The following is a 13,095-nucleotide window of genomic DNA, read 5'->3' as shown; positions in this document are numbered from 1 at the left end:
TCCTAAAGAAAATAATGTACTTTTTACTCCATACATTTTCCCTGGCACCTAAAATTATGAATGATTAGCAGGACAGGAAAATTATCAAAATCGCGCATTTATCAAGAGAACATCCCTGGTCATCAATACTGTCTCTAATCTGGCAGACTCGCTAAACACAAATGCTTCGTTTGTAATTTATGTCTGAGAGTTGGTGTAACACTGACTATTCTTAATCAAATTTAAAAAACAAGAAAATGGTGCCGTCTGGTTTGCTTAATATAATGAATTTGAAATTATACTTTTACTTTTGATACTTAAGTATATTTTAGTACTTACATTTACTTTTGAAACGTACGTATATTTTAAACCAAATACTTTTCCTCAAGTAGTATTTTACTGGGTGACTTTCACTTTTACTTGAGTCATTTTCTATTAGGGTATTTCTACTTTTACCCAAGTATGACAATTCGTGACCTTTTTCCCATCACAGATGTTGGGTCCCAAAGCTTGTTTGCATCGTCAATAAAGTCATGCATGTTGCCTGTAGTGTGGTAACGCGGCCACACCGGGCACTGTTGAGTATTTTAGTTTCGCCGCGGTTTCTACTCGGCGCAAACAGATCATTCGCATTTGACCCACTTTCTGACTTCCACGAACGCAGCTCTCTCTTTTTCCGCGTCAAGATCATCAAACCGGAGCGAGCAAGGCTGTAAGAAACCAAGAAAACGGTCCAACCAGATCCGAGAGATAAAAGAGAGGAGGGTGGGGAAAAAATGGACATGAAAAAGAGAATTCACCTAGAACTGAGAAATAGGACGCCGTCGGATGTAAGTATATGCATTTAGGTTTTAACATGCGACACCAAAGTTTACTGTGTGTGGAAGTCATGTCGGAGCACATGGGGTCCTCTGAAAGCCTGCTGCTGCTATAATATACTTTCTTTACCTGCTATGTTTTCTCAAACTCAATTTCTAATTAGATTAAATATATTGTAAATTAACTAGGTAATGCCATTTAGATGCATTCGTTTTTAGGAGCGCTAATTTATCTGCCTCTACGTTAAACTTCGCTGAATCACTTTTACAAGTCAAACCGGACCCGTGAAGGTAAACAGGAAAATGGCTAACTACTATCACACAAAATACGTTTAAAAATATATATATTGTTAGCCATCTGCTATATTTTTTTATTGTTTGTTTAATACATATGTATATATTGTAACAATCAACCTTTTATTATCAAAGTAAAGGCCAACACACATCATAGCTAGCATAGCGGTAGCCATTTATAGCTAGCATAGCGGTAGCCGTTTATAGCTAGCATAGCGGTAGCCTGTATATAGCTAGCTTAGCGGTAGCCGTTTATAGCTAGCATAGCGGTAGCCGTTTATAGCTAGCATAGCGGTAGCCGTTTATAGCTAGCTTAGCGGTAGCCGTTTATAGCTAGCATAGCGGTAGCCGTTTTTAGCTAGCTTTTAGCTAGCATAGGACTCAACGTTGTTGGGCGCGTATCTAACATGCCGGCTAACTAGAAAGCGAATCATTAGACTATTTTTGTTTATTTAATCGGTTATAACTACGAATACGTTATTTTGAAATGATAGTAAATGTACACAGCCGCGAACTGTTTTGGATACACTTCGACCGGTTAAAGACCCGTCCGTTAGCTAGCTGGCTAGCAACGTAACTTTAGGTGGCTTGGTAACATGGGGGGGATTCGGTTATGCTGCGCTGTGGGGCACCGGACTGTAGCCGTTGACTTTAACTGGCAAAAACGGCGAGGAGAAGCGCCTTTCTCAAATAGAACAATAATCTGCGCCGCTCGGGTCATGTTAGCAACATCGTGCGTCGTCCAGAAACGTACATCACTTTTCCATCAAATCTTTTTTTTTTTTTTTTTTAGTTTTTATTGGGAAGGCAGTTTAATTGTAATTGTTTAAAAAAAATTAAAAAAATCTAAAGCAATTTTTTGCACGTGCACACAGAATCTTTCTCGTGACTCCCATTGCTTTTGAACAGACTTTTGAGCGGGCAGACTTGGCTCATGCCCGGAAGGCCCGGTTCCAAAACGAAAGCAACCACATTTTACCAGTGCAAAACACGCCAGCCCGGGCGAAGTTAATCGAGTCCCCTCACCAGCTATCTACATCACGTGCACACAGTTTACAAACACTTCTGCTTATAAACATGGCTGCTTTTCAAGTGCCAAAATAAAACAGATTCGAAACATCGAATTATTTTTTTTCCCCATTTGCACTTTTTGATAGAAATACATGTAAAATATTCAAAATAACTATTTAACCCCCCTCTTTTTTTCTACCTACTCCCTGTTTCTCTCTCCTGTCCTTTTAGGTTCAGGAGCTGGTCCTGGATAACTGTCGGTCGAACGAGGGGAAAATGGAGGGCATAACGGAGGAGTTTGAGAACCTGGAACTGTTGAGTCTCATCAACGTCGGTCTCATCAACGTCTCAAACATACCCAAACTGGGGAAATTAAAAAAGGTATGACGACTAGGTTTGTGGCCCAATTGGCACCATTGTTCATTTTACAGTGCACTACGTCTGGACAGGGCCCATACATCCCCATAGTCACATCAATCATACCCAAACTGGGGGAAGGTAGCATCACACTAAACAAGCATGTAGCTATTGTTGAAGGGGATGTTTTAAACAAGGGAAACCATAACTGTAAACTAGCATTTAGGGGATGTTTTAAACAAGGGAAACCATAACTGTAAACCAGCATGGGGGGATGTTTTAAACAAGGGAAACCATAACTGTAAACTAGCATGGGGGGGGGGTGTTTTAAACAAGGGAATTTCCTTTCTGTTTTGGCTTCAGACCAGCTACATGCTGGTTTCGTGTGACTTTTCAACTTTGTTTAATCCGGCAAAACATTTCAATAATTTTAAATGACTCCATGAACAAGTTCTGTTGGATGATGGGTAATAATTTAATCGTGTACATTGTCATAGATCATCGTAATAATCTCTTTTCCTTTTTAAGACCAGTTAAATGCATAATTAACAGTCATAACAAAGTGTAGCTTTTCACTGTGTCACATTTTTTAAAATGTTTTTTTAACCTTTATTTAACCAGGCAAGTCAGTTAAGAACAAATTCTTATTTTCAATGACGGCCTAGGAACAGTGGGTTAACAGCCTGTTCAGGGGCAGAACGACAGATTTGTACCTTGTCAGCTCGGGGGTTTGAACTCGCAACCTTCTGGTTACTAGTCCAACACTAACCACTAGGCTACGCTGCCACCCCTACACAAACAAGACTCTTCTGTCCCCCCCCTCTAGACTGAAAATAAATAACGTGACTATTTCTTCTTCTGTAGTTGGAGCTAAGTGACAACCGGATATCTGGTGGTTTGGAGGTGCTGGCTGAGAGGCTGGTCAACCTCACACACCTCAACCTCTCTGGGAACAAGTTCAAGGACATCAGCACACTGGAACCACTGGTGGGTGTTGGAACTGTTACTGAATACGACCCCTGGTCGGTGTTGGAACTGAATACGACCCCTGGTGGGTGTTGGAACTGAATACGACCCCTGGTGGGTGTTGGAGCTGAATACGACCCCTGGTGGGTGTTGGAGCTGAATACGACCCCTGGTGGGTGTTGGAGCTGAATACGACCCCTGGTGGGTGTTGGAGCTGAATACGACCCCTGGTGGGTGTTGGAGCTGAATACGACCCCTGGTGGGTGTTGGAGCTGAATACGACCCCTGGTGGTGGGTGTTGGAGCTGAATACGACCCCTGGTGGGTGTTGGTGGGTGTTGGAGCTGAATACGACCCCTGGTGGGTGTTGGAGCTGAATACGACCCCTGGTGGGTGTTGGAGCTGAATACGACCCCTGGTGGGTGTTGGAGCTGAATACGACCCCTGGTGGGTGTTGGAACTGTTACTGAATACGACCCCTGGTGGGTGTTGGAGCTGTTGCTGAATACGACCCCTGGTGGGTGTTGGAGCTGTTACTGAATACGACCCCTGGTGGGTGTTGGAGCTGTTACTGAATACGACCCCAGGTGGGTGTTGGAACTGTTACTGAATACGACTTACTTGCTGTTTCGTTGTTCGGCCGTATCATTCTCAACCAGGAAGTCTCACACTATGGAACGACGTTTGGGTCTTTGCGTGTCAAATAACAATATACCAAGTAAGCTTGTTGGCCAATCAGGACCTGAATATGACTGGCAAAGTCACATTAATTTAAAGCATTCAATATATATATTTTTTTTAAGTAGTTATTACACATTGATTACATCACTCCTATTTCATATGTCACAACGATGCGTATGCTATGAAAGTTGCTCTGGATAAGAGCGTCTGCTAAATGACTTAAATGTAAATGTAAATGCTACGACAATCTGTTTCAGTAGCTATAGTTAGCTAGCTGGGAATGCTAGCTAGCTAACATCTGTTTCGGTAGCTATAGTTAGCTAGCTGGGAATGCTAGCTGGCTATCATCTGTTTCAGTAGCTATAGTTAGCTAGCTGGCTAACATATGTTTCAGTAGCTATAGTTAGCTAGCTGGGAATGCTAGCTGGCTAACATCTGTTTCAGTAGCTATAGTTAGCTAGCTAACATCTGTTTCAGCAGCTATAGTTAGCTAGCTGGGAATGCTAGCTAGCTATCATCTGTTTCAGTAGCTATAGTTAGCTAGCTGGCAATCCTAGCTAGCTAACATCTATTTCAGTAGCTATAGTTAGCTAACTATATAGCTAGGGGTCATATAAAATAACCTAATTTATGAGACAATTCTTATTTGATAAATGGTGGTCGGTCCCGCGATAAGAGCAACGTTAATATTTGCGTAAACTCATCAGTCGAGTAGATTGATACCAAATTTCATTGCTTCACATTCCATCCTTTTTAACATTATCTAGTCTAAATATGGCGTGATTCCAACAATTAACCTTCTGCATCACTTTCAGGCGTACTTTTATTTTGAAGGCAAATTCCACTATTGTGCCTAATCTTTATTGTGGCTAGCTTCACAACCCAGTGTGCTCGAGCCTCACTAGCAAGATAAAGCTAGTTTCTGCTTATAACATTCGCCTTGGGCAACCGGGCTAAGTAGCTAGCTAGCTATTTATTTTCATGAACTGAAGTTATATTTCAATAGGCAAACGACAAGTGACTACCTAGCTAATACTTAACTCGCAAGGATTCCTAAATCATTGCTAAGAATAATGAAAATGACTGCAGTTTCTACTGGTCATTGTTTTCAGGCTGGTTGTATTGGTGCTAGCTAGGTACCAAGCTAAAGCTAGCTACCCCAGAAGTTGCGGCCAAACAAATGATGCTTTATTACCAACGCGGTATTGTAAACACATCGTTCATGGCCGGTGTTTGCAGACTTTTTCGTTGTTGTGCATTTTTGACAGTGCTACTGATAGTAGTGGTGGCACTTGGCTTGCAAATGGTGTTTTTTCTCGTCAAATGGCCGATACGAACGGTGGCATTTTTAGCTAATGTCGTCCGATTCCGATGTGTTCGCCGATTTTATATCGTGCATCCCTAAATAAGACTACTTGTGGTTGTTGGAACCGTTCCTAAATAACACCGTTCTAGCTGGGAACATGGCAGGTTATAACCGCTTATAACTTGGTATAAGACTGTCGTAGCTCTTAATACGACTTATAACTGACATTTTATAAACTTTATTTATACCCCTAACCTTAACCCCTTGTTTATAACTGTACATGAGACTGTTATAGCTGGGAATAACACTGTTATAACCTCTCCCTTGTTAGAAAAAGCTTCCCATACTGAAGTCCCTGGACCTGTTTAACTGCGAGGTCACCAACCTGGGAGACTACAGGGAGAGCATCTTCAAGCTCCTCCCGCAGCTCACGTACCTGGATGGCTACGATATCGAAGACTGCGAGGCCTCCGACTCGGACGGCGAGGGAGACGGGGTCGAGGATGAAGATGACGAAGGTGAGACTTCCCGAGAGGGAACTTATGGGGCCGGCAGGTAGCTGGTTAAGAGCGTTGGGCCAGTAACCGAAAGGATGCTGGTTTGAAACTTGAGGCTGCAAGGTGGGGGGAAAAAAATCTGTCATGCTGCCCTTGAGCAAGGCACTTGACTCCCAACAACAACTGCTCCCTGGGCCCTAAGGCAGCCCCTCCCCCCCAACACACACACTTCTCTCTGATTCAGAGGGGTTCGGTTAAATACGGAAAATTAGTTTCACAATTGACTAGGTATCCCCCCCTTCCCTAAATTCTTAAAGAAACAGACTCAAATGAGCAAAACACCCAAGGGGTCGTCGTAGTTTAGTTAGCTAGTTTTGGTCTGCAGAAACGGTCCCAGTGTCTCTATGAATCTGGCAGATTAATTATTTATCATGTCTCTTTGTGAAGATGTTGAATACACTATATAGGGCAGGGATTATCTAGATTCAACCTTCGGGGTTGTTTTAAATATATATATATTTTATTTTTTGAGCAGATGGTCAGAGGGGCAGAACATAATAATTTGTAGTCTGCGAAGGAGCCCCCAACAGTATTTGACTAAAACAATAATTTCAAAGGACACCTTTATTTTTTTTACAAATAATTTCAAAGGATACGATCACGTCGCTCTCCGCTTTATTTGGGAACAAATTTCCTCGATTTAAAATCAGTTGGTGCTGATTTCCTGTTTATTTTTGTGTATTTTATGTCCCAACAATAAATTCCCCAAAATAATAACTTGGGCCCATGGGCCACCAGTTGCGGGAGGGCCTGATTTAGCACGCTGTTCCTGTCCTGTAGGGGGAAGAGGGAGAGTCTGTAGAGAGGAGGGATGGTCTGTTGTTTCTGTCCTGTAGGACAGAGGGTGAGGAGGGAGAGTCTGTAGAGAGGAGGGATGGTCTGTTTCTGTCCTGTAGGACAGAGGGGGAGGAGGGAGAGTCTGTAGAGAGGAGGGATGGTCTAATGTTGTTTCTGTCCTGTAGGACAGAGGGGGAGGGGGGGGAAGTCTGTAGAGAGGGGGATGGTCTGTTGTTTCTGTCCTGTAGGACCGAGGGGGAGGAGGGAGAGTCTGTAGAGAGGAGGGATGGTCTGTTGTTTCTGTCCTGTAGGACAGAGGGGGAGGAGGGAGAGTCTGTAGAGAGGAGGGATGGTCTGTTTCTGTCCTGTGGAACAGAGGGGGAGGAGGGAGAGTCTGTAGAGAGGAGGGATGGTCTGTTGTTTCTGTCCTGTGGAACAGAGGGAGAGTGTAGAGAGGAGGGATGGTCTAATGTTTCTGTCCTGAGGAACAGAGGGAGAGTGTAGAGAGGAGGGATGGTCTAATGTTTCTGTCCTGAGGAACAGAGGGGGAGGAGGGAGAGTCTGTAGAGAGGAGGGATGGTCTAATGTTGTTTCTGTCCTGTGGAACAGAGGGGGAGGAGGGAGAGTCTGAAGAGGAGGAGGACGAAGAGGAGGATGACGAAGAGGTCGTTGCAGAGGAAGATGATGACAGTGGGGAGAGTGGAGAGGTAAGAACACGGATGTCATGTTGAATACACGTATGTTGCATGTTTAGCATGTGATTTTATGTGTTCATTCAGTATTTGTTGTAATTGTCAGTTATAAATCGGCCGATTTGAATTATCGGCTTTTTTGGGGGGGGGGGGGGGGTTCTCCAATTATCGGTATCGGCGTTGAAAAATAATCGGCCGACCTCTAACTCTGACCATTTTACTCGCCCTAGCAGAGCTGGTTCGGCAGTTATCATGTTATCCAGAGCGTTGGTGACTAACTGTGCTTCTGGCAACAATTGAATCATACATTTTAATTTTTTTGCCGACGTTAACTGACACCGGCCACATTCAACTGGTGTTGAGCTCTCCATCAATTCATTATCGTGCGCTCTGGTACACTCTCGGGGGAGAGAGCGCTCTGAACTAGGAGTAAATGGCCAGAACAGATGTACGGAAGAACCCAAATGTCCATTGAGAACGCACACTATACCATTTAGCTAAGCATAGAACCCAAATGTCCATTGAGAACGCACACTATACCATTTAGCTAAGCATAGAACCCAAATGTCCATTGAGAACGCACACTATACCATTTAGCTAAGCATAGAACCCAAATGTCCATTGAGAACGCACACTATACCATTTAGCTAAGCATAGAACCCAAATGTCCATTGAGAACGCACACTATACCATTTAGCTAAGCATAGAACCCAAATGTCCATTGAGAACGCACACTATACCATTTAGCTAAGCATAGAACCCAAATGTCCATTGAGAACGCACACTATACCATTTAGCTAAGCATAGAACCCAAATGTCCATTGAGAACGCACACTATACCATTTAGCTAAGCATAGAACCCAAATGTCCATTGAGAACGCACACTATACCATTTAGCACACTATACCATTTAGCTAAGCATAGAACCCAAATGTCCATTGAGAACGCACACTATACCATTTAGCTAAGCATAGAACCCAAATGTCCATTGAGAACGCACACTATACCATTTAGCTAAGCATAGAACCCAAATGTCCATTGAGAACGCACACTATACCATTTAGCTAAGCATAGAACCCAAATGTCCATTGAGAACGCACACTATACCATTTAGCTAAGCATAGAACCCAAATGTCCATTGAGAACGCACACTATACCATTTAGCTAAGCATAGAACCCAAATGTCCATTGAGAACGCACACTATACCATTTAGCTAAGCATAGAACCCAAATGTCCATTGAGAACGCACACTATACCATTTAGCTAAGCATAGAAAGGCGGGAATAAACGGTAGTTGGTTGGCCCAAAAAATAATATACTGGCAAGTTTGATGTATAAGTAGCCGACTAACATACCGGAACATACTGCTGTAATGACATGCAGTTCATAAGGACAAACGTAGCTAACAAATTGTCAGCCAACAAAATGTTTTAAGGTAATTTTTATTTGAAAAGTAATTCACTTTTTATTACATTTGTTCAATTTTCTTTAACATTTGTCATAATTAGTTAAAGCAATGAATTTTTATCTGCTCTCTGTTTACTTCGGCTGCATGTTTTCCGCCATTTTCTTAAAGTCTGAAAACAATGTGAAGCCACGCCCATTTCCTGAATTGCAATACCGGCCCTAAAGTATGGAGCTAGTGTCCTCCGTGTATATTTTTGCTGTATTTAGTATGACACCCGGGAACTGTTTGCATACTAACTATATCCATACTATGACCAATAAGCTATATACTCAATTCACTTCACTAATAGTATGGTTAGTCTGGGTAGTATGAGTATTCAAACCCATCTTTTTTCTTCTGATATTTTGGTTAAAAGACTCGTCATGAAATTGGGCAATATATCGCATTACTTCTTACTAATACTTTTGTTTTGTTTTTTTAGAAACATTAAGCACGGTCTTTATTTTTTAAAATAATTTATACAAATTGGAGTGGATTTCTCCATCTACATGCCACAGTGGACTGGTGGACTAAAGTTACTTTTAGGCCCGGTCACTCCGAGCCCCGTCCCCTGGTCACTCAAGGAGAGTCTCAAGCACTTTCTTGTTTTTCACTCTGAATGGTCAGAAAGCTGTTGGTGACACGCTTCCGTAGCAAGTTGTGGCTAAAAATCAATCGTGTTAGCCACTAATCGCTAGCTAGCTTGCTAAATGTACCAAGAGTCAGAGCAAACTTGTGTGGACATGGTAGTTAAAGTCCAGGAAATGTATAAAAAATCTCCCCCTAGCTTTAAGATGTTGAAGTCCAGGAAATGTATAAAAAATCTGCCCCCTAGCTTTAAGATGTTGAAGTCCAGGAAATGTATAAAAAATCTGCCCCCTAGCTTTAAGATGTTGAAGTCCAGGAAATGTATAAAAAATCTGCCCCTAGCTTTAAGATGTTGAAGTCCAGGAAATGTATAAAAAATCTGCCCCTAGCTTTAAGATGTTGAAGTCCAGGAAATGTATAAAAAATCTGCCCCCTAGCTTTAAGATGTTGAAGTCCAGGAAATGTATAAAAAATCTGCCCCCTAGCTTTAAGATGTTGAAGTCCAGGAAATGTATAAAAAATCTGCCCCCTAGCTTTAAGATGTTGAAGTCCAGGAAATGTATAAAAAATCTGCCCCCTAGCTTTAAGATGTTGAAGTCCAGGAAATGTATAAAAAAATCTGCCCCCTAGCTTTAAGATGTTGAAGTCCAGGAAATGTATAAAAAAATCTGCCCCCTAGCTTTAAGATGTTGAAATCCAGAAAATGCATAGAAATAAAGACTTAATTTTAAAATCCCTTATTAGTTTGTTGCCACCCTAGGGTTATGAACTACTAATAAAGCATATTTATACTGAACAAAAATCTAATACAACAATTTCAACCATTTTACTGCATTGGATGGATTATCTTGGTAAAGGAGAAATGCTCACTAACCCGGATGCAAATACATTTGTGCGCAAAATTTGAGACTATTTTTTTTATTCTTTTTATTACAATTTTTCACCTATGAAACATGGGAACAACATGTAATGTTTTTACATTTTTATTTAATATTCAAGAACATGTAGAATAAAGGGCAGAACCCAAAGCAGTTTTTTTTTTGAGAAGGTGCTGGAGTCAACTGTATGAGCAGGAACAACTCGGCACACTTGAAATGCATAAAATGTCATCATACTGTCAAAAGAAAAATTGGGAAAAATATCATGAGACATATTTTGGCCATATTACCCAGTCCTAATTCAAAACATTGAATTAAGTACAGGTTCTGGTGCCACCTAGTTATAGTTTCTGATATGAACGACACATGTTGGTCGTTTTCACAAAGCAAGAGCAACAAGTTAGCCTGCTAACGTTAGCTAAACCTGAAACTACACTGGAGGCACTAGCTTAACCCGATACTACACTGGAGGCGCTAGCTTAACCCCGATACTACACTGGAGGCGCTAGCTTAACCCCGATACTACACTGGAGGCGCTAGCTTAACCCCGATACTACACTGGAGGCGCTAGCTTAACCCCGATACTACACTGGAGGCGCTAGCTTAACCCCGATACTACACTGGAGGCGCTAGCTTAACCCCGATACTACACTGGAGGCGCTAGCTTAACCCCGATACTACACTGGAGGCGCTAGCTTAACCCCGATACTACACTGGAGGCGCTAGCTTAACCCCGATACTACACTGGAGGCGCTAGCTTAACACCGATACTACACTGGAGGCGCTAGCTTAACCCCGATACTACACTGAGGCGCTAGCTTAACCCCGATACTACAATGCTGTCCATTGTACGAACTGTTTCTCTCTCTCTCTAGGATGGGGAGGTGAACGGAGATGTTGACGACGACGATGACGAAGACGACGATGAAGATGACGACGATGAAGACAACGGTTAGTAGCGTTATACACGATCCCAAGTGTCCTCTAGGTTTATATTTTAATTATGTACCTGCATACACAAAGGCTGTGATCCCAAATGGCACCATATTCCCTATCTGGTCATGGTAGTGCACTACATATGGAATAAGGGGCCATTTGGTACATAACCAAACACGTTGTTCTTTTGGGGACCCATATCTATTTGTTCTCTCTCCAGAAGAGGATGACTCTCCTGTGAAAGGAGAGAAGAGGAAGAGGGATCCTGAAGATGAGGATGAAGACGATTGAGTGTCCCGTCCCACACACCCCTCGATATCTCAGATCTCCCGGCCCCTCCATATCTCAGATACCCCTCCATATCTCAGATACCCCTCCATATCTCAGATACCCCTCTCTGGCCTTTAGTTGCCGCTATCACCCGTCTCCCCTTTTCCCCCAAACCCTCCAGCCAACCTAGTGGCACCCTATTCCCTATATAGTGCACTACTTTTAACCATAGCCTTGAAAAAGCCTATAGGGTCACAAGTAGTGCACTATATAGGGAATAGGGTGCTATTTGGTACTCCATCCTACACGTGCACCCCTTTGCTTAAGTTGCCCTGTGTCGTGGTCTTTTGGGGGGGGGTCTGGGTAGAATCCCGAAACAACTGGGTCTCTGTCTGATGTCGGGGACAACTCGTCAACCTCGGCTGTGTCCCAAATTAATCCCTGTTTAGTGCACTGCTTTTGGCAAGGGCCCCTTGTTTTATTTTTAAAAAGAATACTAATAAATAAATAAGCTCAGTACAAAAGTAGTGCACTACTTGGGGAATGGAGTTGACAGGGTTCTGGTCTGAAGTAGTGCACTACTTAGGGAATGGGTTCTGGTCTAAAGTAGTGCACTACTTAGGGAATGGGTTCTGGTCTAAAGTAGTGCACTACTTAGGGAATGGGTTCTGGTCTAAAGTAGTGCACTACTTAGGGAATGGGTTCTGGTCTAAAGTAGTGCACTACTTAGGGAATGGGGTTGCCATGGGGTTCTGGTCTAAAGTAGTGCACTACTTAGGGAATGGGGTTGCCATGGGGTTCTGGTCTAAAGTAGTGCACTACTTAGGGAATGGGGTTGCCATGGGGTCCTGGTCTAAAGTAGTGCACTACTTAGGGAATGGGTCCTGGTCTAAAGTAGTGCACTACTTAGGGAATGGGTCCTGGTCTAAAGTAGTGCACTACTTAGGGAATGGGGTTGCCATAGGGTCCTGGTCTAAAGTAGTGCACTACTTAGGGAATGGGGTTGCCATAGGGTCCTGGTCTAAAGTAGTGCACTACTTAGGGAATGGGTCCAGGTCTAAAGTAGTGCACTACTTAGGGAATGGGGTTGCCATAGGGTCCTGGTCTAAAGTAGTGCACTACTTAGGGAATGGGGTGTAATTGGGGACGTACTGCTTAGGGAATGGGGACGTACTGTGTACACTGGCTGGTTGTGGCTGTTTTTTTTTACTTTCTGTAAGGCAAAGAAAAAATAAAACGTACAAAAAATTGACTTTGTAAATAAAATCTTAACATTTTGCTTCTTGTTCTCTTGTCCTTCTGTTGTTATTTCTGTTATTATCTAATGAGCGACGTTCTAACGCGACCGTATCGCCGTGAACGAGGCCAAAAGGACTTTACATTCAACAACGCGTGGTTAGCAGTGACCGCGTGGTTAGCAGTGACCGCGTGGTTAGCAGTGACCGCGTGGTTAGCAGTGACCGCGTGGTTAGCAGTGACCGCGTGGTTAGCAGAGACCGCGTGGTTAGCAGAGACCGCGTGGTTAGCAGAGACCGCGT

General features: G+C 42.9%; 1 protein-coding gene across 1 annotated transcript; it reads left to right on the top strand.

The window, feature by feature from the left end:
- The first annotated feature begins 573 nt into the window (after positions 1–573).
- On the top strand, positions 574–12,129 carry LOC124008608 (acidic leucine-rich nuclear phosphoprotein 32 family member D-like). The gene is made up of 7 exons (XM_046320009.1): positions 574–809; positions 2,334–2,483; positions 3,324–3,446; positions 5,743–5,929; positions 7,355–7,452; positions 11,227–11,302; positions 11,508–12,129. Exons 1-7 carry the CDS (start codon positions 756–758, stop codon positions 11,576–11,578), a joined length of 759 nt encoding a protein of 252 aa, XP_046175965.1. The 5' UTR covers positions 574–755; the 3' UTR covers positions 11,579–12,129.
- Positions 12,130–13,095: the final 966 nt, after the last annotated feature.

Source organism: Oncorhynchus gorbuscha, linkage group LG21, assembly GCF_021184085.1.
Source record: "Oncorhynchus gorbuscha isolate QuinsamMale2020 ecotype Even-year linkage group LG21, OgorEven_v1.0, whole genome shotgun sequence".
Taxonomy (NCBI): domain Eukaryota; kingdom Metazoa; phylum Chordata; class Actinopteri; order Salmoniformes; family Salmonidae; genus Oncorhynchus; species Oncorhynchus gorbuscha.
This window is presented reverse-complemented; position numbering and strand designations above follow the sequence as displayed.

What these genes read in the sequence shown, in the direction of transcription:
- LOC124008608 (XM_046320009.1), top strand. Translation starts at nt 756, where the DNA reads ATGGACATGAAAAAGAGAATTCACCTAGAACTGAGAAATAGGACGCCG. An exon ending in CGAGGATGAAGATGACGAAG is followed by an intron (nt 5,930 to 7,354) that starts GTGAGACTTCCC and finishes CCTGTGGAACAG; the next exon opens with AGGGGGAGGAGGGAGAGTCT. An exon ending in TGACGACGATGAAGACAACG is followed by an intron (nt 11,303 to 11,507) that starts GTTAGTAGCGTT and finishes TTCTCTCTCCAG; the next exon opens with AAGAGGATGACTCTCCTGTG.